General features: G+C 39.8%; 1 protein-coding gene across 1 annotated transcript in view; it reads right to left on the reverse strand.

Annotated features, from left to right (window-relative positions):
* The window catches only part of LOC117521233 (unconventional myosin-VIIb-like), an 84,860-nt gene that overhangs the window by 14,998 nt on the left and 55,114 nt on the right, over window positions 1–14,748 (reverse strand). The window contains 6 exon segments of the mRNA XM_034182568.1: window positions 247–356; window positions 4,237–4,418; window positions 9,131–9,297; window positions 9,817–9,943; window positions 13,217–13,334; window positions 13,575–13,742. Coding sequence (XP_034038459.1) covers window positions 247–356; window positions 4,237–4,418; window positions 9,131–9,297; window positions 9,817–9,943; window positions 13,217–13,334; window positions 13,575–13,742 — 872 coding nt within the window.

Consider the following 14,748-nt stretch of genomic DNA (forward strand, 5'->3'; position numbering starts at 1 on the left):
TGAACATTAAATATCTTGTCTTTGTGGTGTATTCAATTGAATATAAGTTGAAGAGGATTTGCAAATCATTGTATTCTGTTTTAATTTGCATTTCACATACATCCCAACTTCATTGGACTTGGGGTTGTACCTTCTTTTTCTTTAAATAAACATAACAGGTCACATCATCTTCAACTCATTTTCAAAAAGGTATAAATTCAGTTTTCAGGACTTGTCATGTCAGAACGGCTCATAAAATGTCAGTACCTGAAATTTTCGAAGGCAAATTCTTTTAAAGAGACAGGAGCCACTACTTCTTCTCTTTCTGTCACACTTTTTGTCATTGAGGTTCTCCTTTGATTTGAGCTGAATAGTTCCTGGTAAGTAAAAAAAAAACAAAAAACGTTAATCAGTTGAAGTGCATCCGGACAGTATTCACAGCGCTTCACATTTTCCACATTTTGTTATGTTACAGCCTTGGATGAAATTAATTTTTTCCTAAAACATCTACACACAATATCCCATAATGACAATGTAAAAAGTTTTTTTTGTTGAGATTTTTGCAAATTTAGTGGAAAAAGCAAACTAAGAAATTGCATGTACATAAGTATTCACTGCCTTTGTCATGAAGCTCAAAATTGAACTCAGGTGCATCCTGTTTCCACTGATCATCCTTGAGATGTTTCTACAGCTTAATTGGAGTCCACCTGGGGTAAATTCAGTTGAATGGACATGATTTGGGAACGTACACACCTGTCTACATGTAAGGTCCCACAGTTGACAGTCATGTCAGAGCACAAACCAAGCATGAAGTCAAAGGATTGTCTCAAGGCACAAATCTGGGGAAGGGTACAGAAACATTTCTGCTGGTTTGAAGGTCCAAATGAGCACAGTGGCCTCCATCATCCATAAATGGAAGACAATGGGATCCACCAGGACTCTTCCTAAAGCTGGATGCTTGTCTAAACTGAGCGATCGGGGGAGAAAGGCCTTTGTCAGGGAGGTGACCAACAACCCAGTGGTCTCTCTGTCAGAGGTCCAGCATTCCTCTGTGGAGAGAGGAGAACTTTTTAGAAGAACAACCATCTTTGCAGCAACCCACCAATCAGGCCTGTATGGTAGAGTGTCACTCCTTAGTAAAGGGCACATGGCAGCCCGCCTTGAGTTTGCCAAAAGTCTCGGACCATGAGAAACAAAATTCTTTGGTCTGATAAAATAAAGATTGAACTCTTTGGCGTGAATGCTAGGTGTTATGTTTGGAGGAAACCAGGCACCATCCCTGCAGTGAAGCATGGTGGTGGCAGCATCATGCTGTAGGGATGTTGGAACTGGGAGACTAGTCAGGACTAAAGGAAAGATGAATGCAGCAATGAACACACACATCCTGGATGAAAATCTGCTCCAGAGCGCTCTTGACCTCAGACTGGAACAACAGTTCATCTTTCAGCAGGACAATGACCCTAAGCACACAGCCAAGATTTCAAAGGAGTGGCCTCAGGGCAACTCTGTGAATGTCCCCAAGTGGCCCAGCCAAAGCCCAGACCCAAATCAGATTGAACATCTACTGGAGAGATCTGAAAATGGCTGTGCACTGAAGCTCCCCATCCAACCTGATGAAGCTTGAGAGGTGCTGCAAAGAGGAATGGGGAAAAAACTGCCCCAAGACAGGTGCACCAAGCTTGTGGCATCAACAAAGTATTGAGCAAAGAGTGTGAATACTTATGTATATGTGTTTACTTAGTTTGTTATTTTTAATACACAAAAACATGTTGTCATTATGGGGTGTTGTGAGTAGAATTTTGAGGGGAAAAATTTATTTACTCTATTTTGTAATAAGGCTGTAACATAACAAAATTTGGAAAAAGTGAAGTCCTGTGAATACTTTCCGGAGGCACTGTACAGTGGGGTTAAAAAAGTATTTAGTCAGTCCCTGATTGTGCAAGTTTTCCTACTTAGAAAGATGAGAGAGGTCTGTAATTTTCAACATAGGTACACGTCAACTGTGAGAGACAAAATGAGAAAAAAAAAAATCCAGAAAATCACATTGTAGGATTTTTAAAGAATTTATTTGTAAATTATGGTGGAAAATAAGTATTTGGTCAATAACAAAAGTTCAACTCAATACTTTGTAACATAATCTTTGTTGGCAATGACAGAGGTCAAACGTTTCCTGTAAATCTTCACCAGGTTTGCACACACTGTAGCTGGTGTTTTGGCCCATTCCTCCATGTAGATCTCCTCTAGAGCAGTGATGATTTGGGGCTGTCACTGGGCAACATGGACTTTCAACTCTCTCAACAAATTTTCTATGGGGTTGAGGTCTGGAGACTGGCTTGGCCACTCCAGGAACTTGAAATGCTTTTTACAGAACCACTCCTTTGTTGCCTGAGCGGTGTGTTTGGGATCATTGTCATGCTGGAAGACCCAGCCACATTGCATCCTCAATGCTCTCACTGATGGAAGGAGGTTTTGGCTTAAAATCTCACGATACATGGCCACGTTCATTCTTCCCTTAACATGGATCAGTCGTCCTGTCCCCTTTGCAGAAAAACAGCCCCAAAGCAGTTTCCACCCCCATGCTTCACAGTAGATATGGTGTTCTTGGGATACAACTCAGCATTGTTCTTCCTCCAAACACAAGAAGTTGAGTTTTTACCAAAAAGTTCTATTTTGGTTTCATCTGACCACATGATATTCTCCCAATCCTCTTCTGGATCATCCATATGCTCTCTGGCAAACTTCAGACGGGCCTGAACATGTACTGTCTTAAGCAGGGGGACATGTCTGGCACTGCAGGATTTGAGTCCCTCTCTGCGTAGTGTGTAGCCTTTGTTACTTTGGTCCCAGCTCTCTGTAGGTCATTCATCAGGCCCCTCCGTGTAGTTCTGGGATTTTTGTTCACCGTTCTCATGATCATTTTGATCCCACAGGATGACATCTTGCGTGGAGCCCCAGATCGAGGGAGATTATCAATGGTCTTGTATGTCTTCCATTTTCTTACAATTGCTCCCACAGTTGATTTATTCACACCAACATGCTTGACTATTGTAGATTCACTCTTCCCAGGCTGGTGCACATCTATAATTTTCTCCTGGTGTCCTTCAACAGCTCTTTGGTCTTGGCCATGGTTGAGTTTGGAGTCTGACTGTTTGAGGCTGTGGACAGGTGTCTTTTATACAATAACGAGTTCCAACAGGTGCCATTAATACAGGTAACAGGTGGAGGACAGAAGAGCTTCTTAAAGAAGAAGCTACAGGTCTGTGAGAGCCAGAAATCTTGCTTGTTTGTGGATGACCAAATACTTATTTTCCACCATAATTTACAAATAAATTCTTTAAAAATCCTACAATGTGATTTTCTGGATTTTTTCTCATTTTGTCTCTCATAATTGAAGTGTACCTATGTTGAAAATTACAGACCTCTCTCATCTTTCTATGTAGGAGAACTTGCACAATCAGGGGCTGACTAAATACTTTTTTACACCACTGTATGCCACAGGAAGAGCAGGTTCAACATTGCTGCATGTACCCCCCACCCCCCAAAAACCCCTGAAACCAAAAGTCAATAAATTGCATAGCATACATAGTGTTGTAATTTTGCTCCCCCCCCCCCCACACCCCCACCCACACACAAACACACACACACACACACACACACACATACACATGCGCGCAGCGCGATGGCACTACTAAAAAAAAAAAACCTATTACCACCAGAACATGTGTTGTGATGGTAAGAACACAGAAGGCTGACTATTTTTTGGATGCAAAATATAATTTAGGATTTGTTTGTATTAACTTCATAAAATTCCATAAAATATTTTTGCAGATTCTGTGACTTCATCTATTTTGTGAGATTTTCAGCAATATCAAAAAAGGTAGATATTTCAATTGTTCACGTTGCCACAACAAAAGTAAATTCCACAAGAAATGGCAAAGGATGCCGTTATCAGTTTGGAAAGGGTCACAAGCCATTTCTAAGGTTCTGAGACAGAAACACAGGGAAAAATCATGACAATCAATTGCCTCTATGTCAAGGTTTAAAAAAACAAAAATAAAACATTTGATTCATTAGTCTTTCAATAATCCTGCTGAGTAAAAATATTTATGTGCACAATATTCATATGAAAATGTGTCAACCCATATCACCACATGTGCGCAACAATCGGGCTGTGGTTGGGCACCCCAATTTTAAAATGCATGAGCTTCTCCTTAGATAACTGATAATTAAAGTGTACGTGATTGCGAATGTAACTACCAGCATTTCTTCAGTGGGCCTGCTGAGAGTCGGCAGAAACTGCAATGCATCCTTATGGACAGCGCCGCTGCTCAAGGTACGCTGGTTGGTTGCATTGATCAAGTTCACGTTAGAAGAATATCGTTCATTTTTGTTTACAACCAACAGATCGCCTCGCTTACAAGCCAGGAACATGGGATCCTCTGTAGAAAGGGCAGAGAATGAATTATTGTTGTGTAGTGTGTGTGTATATATAGTATATATATATATACAGTGAGGAAAATTTTCATCTTAGGTGCATGTCCACTGTGAGAGACAATCTAAAAAGAAACATCCGGAAATCACAATGTATGATTTTTTTAATAATTTATTTGTATGTTACTGCTGCAAATAAGTATTTGAAAACCTACCATCTGGCAAGAATTCTGGCTCACACAGACCTGTTAGTTTTTCTTTAAGAAGGCTTCTTATTCTGCACTCTTTACCTGTATTAATTGCACCTGTTTGAACTTGTTACCTGTATAAAAGACACCTGTTCACACACTCAATCAATCACACTCCAACCTGTCCACCATAGCCAAGACCAAAGAGCTGTCTAAGGACACCGGGGACAAAACTGTAGACCTGCACAAGGCTGGGATGGACTACAGGACAACAGGTAAGCAGCTTGGTAGAAGACAACAGCTGTTATGATTATTTATTAGAAAGTGGAAGAAACAAAATGACTGTCAATCTCCCTCGGTCTGGGATTCCACGCAAGATCTCACTTTGTGGGGTAAGGATGATTCTGAGAAAGCTCAGAACTACACAGGAGGACCTGGTCAATGACCTGAAGAGAGCTGGGACCACAGTCACAAAGATTACATTAGTAACACATGATGCTGTCATGGTTTAAAATCCTGCAGGGCAGCAAGGTCCCCCTGCTCAAGCCAGCACATGTCCAGGCCCGTTTGAAGTTCACCAGTGAACATCTGGATGATCCAGAAGAGACATGGGAGAAGGTCATGTGGTCAGATGAGATCAGAATAGAGCTTTTTGGAATCAATGCCACTTACCATGTTTAGAGGCTGAGAACAACCCCAAGAAAACCATCCCAACCGTGAAGCATGGGGATGGAAACATCATACTCTGGGGGTGCTCTTCTGCAAAGGGGACAGGACGACTGCACCGTATTGAAGGGAGGATGGATGGGGTCATGTATTGCGAGATTTTGGCAAACAACCTCCTTCCCTCAGTAAGAGCACTGAAGATGGGTCATGGCTGGGTCTTCCAGCATGACAATGACCCAAAACACACAGCTGGAGCAACTAAGGAGGGGCTCTGTAAGAAGCATTTCAAGGTCCTGGAGTGGCCTGGACAGTCTCCAGACCTAAACTCAATAGAAAATCTTTGGAGGGAGCTGAAACTCCAAACCTGAAAGATTTGGAGAAGATCTGTATGGAGGAATGGACCAAAATCCCTGCTGCAGTGTGTGAAAACCTGGTGAAAAACTACAGGAAACGTTTGACCCCTGTAATTGCAAACAAAGGCTACTGTACCAAATATTAACATTGATTTTCACAGGTGTTGAAATACTTATTTGCAGCAGTAACATACAAATACATTATTTAAAAAATCATACATTGTGATTTCTGGATTTTTTTTTTTTTTTTAGATTATGTCTCTCACAGTGGACATGCACCTAAGATGAAAATTTCAGACACCTCCATGATTTCTAAGTGGGAGAACTTGCAAAATCACAGGGTGTTCAAATACTTATTTTCCTCACTGTGTATATATATATATATATATATAGAGAGAGAGAGAGAGAGAGAGAGAGAGAGAGAGAGAGAGAGAGAGGTCTGTCAATAAAGTATAGGTCCTTTTTATTTTTTTCAAAAACTATATGGATTTCATTCATATGTTTTTACGTCAGACATGCTTGAACCCTCGTGCGCATGCGTGAGTTTTTCCACGCCTGTCGGTGACGTCATTCGCCTGTGAGCACTCCTTGTGGGAGGAGTCGTCCAGCCCCTCGTCGGAATTCCTTTGTCTGAGAAGTTGCTGAGAGACTGGCGCTTTGTTTGATCAAAATTTTTTCTAAACCTGTGAGACACATCGAAGTGGACACGGTTCGAAAAATTAAGCTGGTTTTCTGTGAAAATTTTAACGGATGATGAGAGATTTTGAGGTGATACTGTCGCTTTAAGGAATTCCCACGGTGCGAGACGTCGTGCAGCGGTCCCAGCCGCCGTCGTCAACCTGTTTCAAGCTGAAAACCTCCACATTTCAGGCTCTATTGATCCAGGATGTCGTGAGAGAACAGAGAAGTTTCATAAGAAGTCGGTTTCAGCATTTTATCCGGATATTCCACTGTTAAAGGAGATTTTTTTAATGAAAGACGTGCGGACAGATTGCAGCGTCGGCTCGCAGCCGCTGCGACACTCCGCCACAGGAAAAACACCTCCATTGGAAGCCTTAAGGACAAGTTGGAACATGTCCAGCTGTTAAACAATTTCTCATATACTCACTCCACTGAAAACCATCAAAAGCCGCCTGGATTTTACAAATGGTTATCAACACGGAGGTGTTTTTCCTGTGCCGCCGCACCGCGCCGGCTGTGTCCCGACACGCGGACCCGTCCGCACATCTTTCATTAAAAAAATCTCCTTTAACAGTGGAATATCCGGATAAAATGCTGAAACCGACTTCTTCTGAAACTTCTCTGTTCTCTCACGACGTCCTGGATCAATAGAGCCTGAAATGTGAAGGTTTTCAGCTTGAAACAGACTGACGACTGCGCCTGGGAGCGCTGCGCGACGTCTCGCACCGTGGAAAGTCCTTAAAGTGACAGTACCACCTCAAAATCTCTCATCAGCCGTTAAAATTTTCACCGAAAACCAGCTTAATTTTTCAAACCGTGTCCACTTCGATGTGCCTCACAGGTTTAGAAAAAATTTTGATCAAACAAAGCGCCAGTCTCTCAGCAACTTCTCAGACAAAGGAATTCGGACTCCTCCCACAAGGAGTGCTCACAGACGAATGACATCACCGACAGGCGTGGAAAAACTCACGCATGCGCACGAGGGTTCACGCATGTCTGACGTAAAAACATATGAATGAAATCCATATAGTTTTTGAAAAAAATAAAAAGGACCTATACTTTATTGACAGCCCTCATATATATATATATATATATATATATATATATATATATATATATATATATGTGTGTGTGTGTGAGAGAGAGAGAATTACATGGATTCATCTAGTAATAAATGATTATCAGAATATAAAACTTAAATCACTGAGCCTTCTTTCATTTCAGTTTCATAAATGTCCCAAATTGTCTGGACTATAAGTAGCGCTTTTTAAATGTTTGTTTTTTACCTTGTCTGGCTGGTCCTGAAAATTATATTTCAAAGTAACTTATGACAAAAAACACTGCACTATCATCTACTTCAAGATGGCACCATCTACATGTGTGATGAGCAGTGGTGGGCACAGTTCTGCTAATCCACTAACTGCTAATTAGTAAAGCTAACTTTTTGTTCGTGGATTAGCTTTTCAGCTAATTCTGAAAACCATCAGCCAACCACTTAGCTTCCGCTAAATTTAGTTCCGCTAACCTTTAGTCCGATAACAGTTTTCTGCTGGCATAGTGAATAAACTTAATGGTCATCTGTTGCGTGTTTTGCAATAGTCAGATCACTGTGAGCTCAGTCCTCACCCAGCAGTAGGGAGTGGAACAGGCCAGCTGCTATTGCCAAAAAAAAAGTTATTTACTTTCCACATGCAACAAACCAGACAGTGAGCAGGAGACATGAAACGCAAAGCACTTTTCACTCATGGTTTTACTTACAAACAGCTAATTCTGGACAGTGTATTGACATTAATGGTAACTCTGTCATTTTTACAAAGTGAAATTTGGAAGGTTTGAGTTTTAACTTACACACGTGCCGAAAGGCATTATGGGAAATTCAAATCTCTCTTTCAAGCACTCTGTCCCAACAAACAGCAACCAATGTTGGTCACTATTTATTGTGAATAGATTTCACAAACAGAATTTTCAGTTTTGCAAATGCCTTTTTTTTTACAAATGAAAAAATTACATATTTACAAATACACATTTGTAAAAACCAACACACGTTACAGTAACTTGTGCGTTGGTTTTTACAAATAAATAAACCAACCAACCAGTGAAGGAGACTCATTTTTCTCATAATGCCTTTCAGCATGTGTGTTTGTTATAGCTCAAACCTTCATAATTAGCGCATTACTTTAAACAATATGTGTGATATTTTCACAGCAGCAGGCAGTGTGCATAAAGAATGTTCAGGTATATTTTTTGTCTGTTCAGTGATAACAAGAAGCAACTTATTCTTGAGTTCTTTCTGCCTCATACAGTAACTTTAATTAGCCCATTAGCTTTGCTTGCTAATGGGTGTTTACTGTACAAATATATAATGCTCTGATTAAATTTATTTAGCTTTTTGTTGCATGAAGCAGTAGCACCATGATTCAAAAATTAATGTGACTAATAGATCAATGCAACTTGAATTTTTTGCTCGTCATGACGTATATTTGGACAGATGTGACTAATAGTCTGGTAGTCTGAACACTATGGTAAACATTTTTTGATTTATTTACTCGCTTCTTTACTACTCTCTGACAGTGAACTGAATATCTTTGGGTTGTGGACAAAACATGATGTGCCGGTCTGTCATTTTGGGCTTTGGGAAGCACTGCTCAACATTAAGTACAATTTTATCCCAAAAAACAAACAACTGAGAAAATAATCAACAAATTAACTATGACAATGATCATTATTTGAAGCTTTAATAATGTAGTTCTTTCGTCTGTGCATAGTCACACAGTAAAAACTGAACAGAATGACATCTTGTGTGCTTTGATGTTGTATATGAAGAAAACGTACCTGTTTTACTGGTGTCAGATTGGATCAGGGCAAACACGGAGCGCTCTCTCAGTCCTTCTAAGTTTGATTCTACAAGGGCAGCCAATTCCACAGCGTCCACAGATTTCAGGACATATTCACCAGCGACTGTGGTCAAACTCACTGACTGGGCTTTGAAACGTCCATCACTGAAAACATCACAGTATTATTTACAAGTTGCAAGAGAAAATGAAGGAGGAAAAAAATGTTGCAGTGACAAAATACAAAATATAAATCTGCAATCAAATAAAGATATGGGGGCCGCACATAAAAAGACGGTGTTGCATAAATAAAGATATTGTTTAGAGATTTTTCATAATCTGAAAGCTTGGTGGCTTGATCCCTGACTGTTCTCACTTTGTGTGCTCAAATGTTGAGTTGTTTCCAAACCTAGAAAGATCTGCATCAACAGGGGAAGCTAGCCATAAAAAAAATGAGCCAAAACCATAAAACACTGGAATCTCACCAATAAATCAGGAAAAGAAAGAGCGGAAAAAAGCAAATATATAACACAAACTATAAAAACTCTAACAATTAAAAGTTAAAACAGGATCAGTACGCCATGCAGAATGATTTGCTTTTCAAAATAATTCTCTAGTTCATTTATAGAATACTACTACTACTACTACTACTAATAATAATAATAATAGTAATAATAATAAACCCACCCCATCAGGTGGATGTCTTTTATCTCTATGTAAGGCAGCTCCAGCAGTCTCCTGTTTCTTTCATCGATGCAGACGATGCCGCTCGAGTTTACGGCTACAACAAACCTGCTTCTAGGCAGAGGAGGTCCTGCAGACAGATGGAAGAATGTAAAACTATCAGGTTTATAAAGTGGTGCAATTTAATTTCAAGGGCCATTTTTAATGACTTAACATGAGATTTACTGCTGCGCAGTCTGGCAGAATTTCAGAAATAAAAGAATTAAGCATAAGGTATGTCAAAATACACATAATATGCATATTTTCTTTTCAATAATTCAAATATCTTGTGGGTAGATGAATGAACAAGCATCCATCCAAAGAATAGCAATATCCTCCTTTAGGTTATTCTGCCAGTGTGGTAAAATGTGGCCTTGAATGATTGTTTAGGGTAGAAATCACATGCTGATTCTCAACTGAGGCAGTTTGCTTTCATCCTAAGTGAACTCGTCATTGCTCTGTATATCTTTTTTATTTTTTTCGGGGGGGTCTGTCCTCCACAAGTTCTCATATAATATAAATAAATTCAAAAGTTAAAATATTTCATTACTTAAGGTTAAACTTCAGAAAACCTCCCTTTAAAAACTTTCTGAATCACAATGTGCATCTTAATTGAATTACAGCATCCAAACAAAGCTGTGACCTCGTCTGTATTGGATATGATTCATACTAAAAGTATACATATAAACAAAAGCCACAAAAAATCTGTAATTAAAAAGAACCAGACTTATAAAACCATTTGTATGCACATCTGTAAGCAAAATCCTGTTTGTAAATCACACAGGTGCACAAGTGGATCTGCCTCATGAATATTCAAATTTACACATGAAGTCTGAAATGTGTAATTATCATACTAACTGAGAGGAAGAGCAGGAAAATTAACTTTTCTGAAACTAGAAATTGAGGTGCTTGTGTGTGGTCACAGCAGTGGGATGGCGAGCAAAACCAAATGCAGTGTGTCATCACTAGGTGGCGACGACAAGTCCATATGTAGTTTTAAACCCAACCATTCGTTGTGGCCATTCATTCACGGTTCAGCATACTGCTTCTTTATTTTGACATCACAATCACTTATTGACATAACTTTAACAAGCTCACCAGAAGAACCAGCATGAAACATTCCAAATATCAGAAAACATAGAGAATAATTTGTCATTGCACTTGTACGTGAACTCTTTGCACTGCTATGGAATGATTGTGCTCTTGTCTTTATTAAGATATCTCTCCTTATGACATTTGGGGAGTGAAAATAATGTGGGCCTACTTTTAATATAAAATTGCAGGAGGGACATAATTTGTGTCACGCTAGTAGGCAGGTCTTCATATCATGTCCATCCAGTTACAGTACATCCAGAAAGTATTCACAGTGCTTCATATTTTCCACATTTTGTCATGTTACAGCCTTATTCCAAAATGAAGTAAATTCATTTTCACCCGCAAAATTCTACTCACAACACCCCATAACGACATGAAAAAAGTTTTTTTTTTTTTGCAAATTTATTAAAAATAAATAAATAAATAAAACTAAGAAATTGCATGTACCATATACATAAGTATTTACACCTGTTGCTCAATACTTTGTTGACGCACCTTTGGCAGCAAGTACAGCCTCAAGTCTTCTTGAATATGATGCCACAAGCTTGGTGCACCTATCTTCGGGCAGTTTTGTCCATTCCTCTTTGCAGCACCTCTCAAGCTCCATCAGGTTGGATGGCGAGCGTCGGTGCACAGCCATTTTCAGATCTCTCAAGAGATGTTCAATCAGATTCAGGTCTGGGCTCTGGCTGGGACACTCAAGGACATTCACAGAGTTGTCCTGAAGCCACTCCTTTCATATCTTGGCTGTGTGCTTAGGGTTATGTCCTGCTGAAATAGCGCTTTGGAGCAGGTTTTTAGCCAGGATGTCTCTGTACATTGCTGCATTCATCTTTCCCTCAATCCTGACTAGTCTCCCAGTTCCTGCAGCTGAAAAACATCCCCACAGCATGATGCTGCCACCACCATGCTTCACTGTAGGGATGGTGCCTGGTTTCCTCCAAACTTTACACCTGGCATTCACACCAAAGAGTTCAAACTTTGTCTCATCAGGTGAGAGAATTTCGTTTCTCATGCTTTGACAGGCCTGATTGGTGGATTGCTGCAGAGATAGTTGTCCTTCTGGAAGGTTCTCCTCTCCCCACAGAGGAATGCTGGAGCTCTGACAGAGTGACCATCGGACTACTGGTCACTTCCCTGACTAAGGCCCTTCTACCCCGATTGCTCAGTTTAGACAGGTGTTCAGCTCTAGGAAGAGTCCAGGTGGATCCAAACTTATTCCATTTACAGATTATGGAGGTCACTGTGCTTATTGGGACCTTCAAAGCAGCAGAAATGTTTCTGTACTCTTCCACAGATTTGTGCCTTGAGACAATCCTGTCTCGGAGGTCTACAGACAATTCCTTTAACTTCATGCTTGGTTTGTGCTCTGACATGTACTGTCAACTGTGGGACCTTATATGCAGACAGGTATGTGCCTTTCCAAATCATGTCCAATCAACTTAATTTACCCCAAGGTGGACTCCAATTAAGCTCTAGAAACATTTCAAGGATCATCAGTGGAAACAGGATGCACCTGAGCTCAATTGTGAGATACATGTGGTATCTTCTTATTAATTTTTTAAATAAATTTTCAAAAATCTAAACCTTTGCCATTATGAGGTATTGTGTGAAGAATTTTGAGGGCAAAAATGAATTTCATCCATTTTGGACTGAGGCTGTAATATAAATTGTGGAAGAAGTGAAGTGCTGTGAATACTTTCCAGATGCACTGTATGTCCACCACCAATATATTTATATTTAAACAGCTGTGGTGAGACAGTGCTTTTGAAATATTAAATGTGTGGTTTGATGTAAAATCTGAGTCGGCTTATACTGTATATGTAACAATTGAACACTCCTTACGGAATAATTCTTGGTCACCATCACAAATAAAATTTTTTTATTTATGATAAAGTACATGTTTTTGTGATGTGGGTTATTACATGGAATTAAATGTACATTATGCCTCACAAGGACAAGGCATCACACATACATCTGTAATGATACTACACACATTTTTCAACTATCTGGCTTCACTTTGCCCTCTCCGAAATATTTGTACGCATGGGACAGAGTTTCCGTCCATAGTATAGAAACATTTTACTGTCTACTTTGTTTTTATAAATCACAATGTATGGATTTAAGCTGTTGTTCACCTCTCTGATCCCATTTTGTGCACGGGCAACAGTTATAAATCAAGCCCTTAACTTGGAACAGCTTTACATCCCAGGTATTTTTTTGTTTTTGGTCTTTCAACAAAAGTTTGAGTGTACATTTCTAGGCAGACCTGACATCATTGTAACTTCAAAAAACTTGGAGAAGTTGAGTGGCCATTTTTGCCAAGCATCGTCAACCAGCTCCCCTTTCACTGTCTCCTTGCTCTTCGTCCCACTGATATATGGCCCCTGCAGGGTCAAAATATCAAAATGCAACAATTATATTGAGTTTCCTCATCCTCACTTACAGTAAGTATATCAATAAAATAAAGGCACACAGTCAAGATATAATTAATAGAATCAGACTGGAATGAACAGAAGAAAATATAAGAAAATATCTGCAGTACTGTATGCAGCAAACACTTCTTGGGCTTCAGAGATTTCTAATGCAGAAAAATACATGTATGATGTGGTTGAAGGAAGCGGTACCTGTAAGTGAGCTGAGCTGATGAGCTGGATGCATTTTGACAGAGATTTGTTCTCAATCACAGCAGTAGGGATGCACTCCTCGACAACCCTCCGGACGTTCACAGACTTGTGTTCAGAGCCAAACGTGATGTAATAGTGCTTTGCTGCCAGCTGGACATATTCATCTTCCTGAAACACCCCAAAAATTCACTGGCTGCAGTTAAACTTCTTACATCAACTGGTTTAATTTCTTTAACATACACCAACAAGGAATCGTTTAAGGCCCCTTTCAGACAGGGGTTGGCAGTAGGATGACTGCTGAATGCGAATGGTGTAAATTGGATTTAAACTGGATTGTGTTCCATCGCCGAAAGGTGAGTTGAGCGGATGTGAGCGGGACTGGCGGAGGTCTGAATACAAATGTGGCTAGAATCCAGCAAGTTCGAGGATCACAAAGTCAAAGACGTCCCTCTTCCAGATCACACAGCCACTCTCCTACATCCAATACCCTAGTACTTCCATATAAATGCAATTTATGATGTTTTCTTCATATTATGACAGCAAAATACCAAAAGATAAAAAATAAAATGTTAATTTAAAAACCTAATTTAAAAAATGCAGTACATTAAAGAAAGTCACAGACCTTGAGCTTAATCTTAACTGCTAACTACTATCTTTATCAATACACTGGAAAATGATTTACCAGAAAATACAACCTGATGGCTGACTGGCCTTGAACATAAACTAAGGTGAACTTTATAGAATTGAACCTGAATACCTTTGGGTGATCGAAACATTTTTCAAGATTGATATGTTGATCAAGTCACCACTCACTATTATCCTGATTTACATATTCGTGAAATCATGCTTTGGGCTGAAAACCTACAACGTAATCTTGCTTTTGTTCATCTGAACAGGTCCATTTTTATTTTTACTTTAGGCCATCAAATATGGCCATCGGGTATTGCGAAGGCTTTGCGTCCGTCTGTCTGTCTGTCTGTCTGTCTGTCTGTGTACAGCATAAATCCAGTCGTATTACTGCCAGAGTCTTCAAATTCACAGGGACCATTCTTGGGACACAGACCTTGGACAAGTTCAAAGATGGCCAACCTTGACCTATTTTAAAAGGTCTGTTTAAATGTTACAATATTTTTTTGAGTGGCGGGGATGACAGCCAATCAGAGTAGAGCTGCAC

This window comes from Thalassophryne amazonica, chromosome 12, assembly GCF_902500255.1.
Source record: "Thalassophryne amazonica chromosome 12, fThaAma1.1, whole genome shotgun sequence".
Taxonomy (NCBI): Eukaryota; Metazoa; Chordata; class Actinopteri; order Batrachoidiformes; family Batrachoididae; genus Thalassophryne; species Thalassophryne amazonica.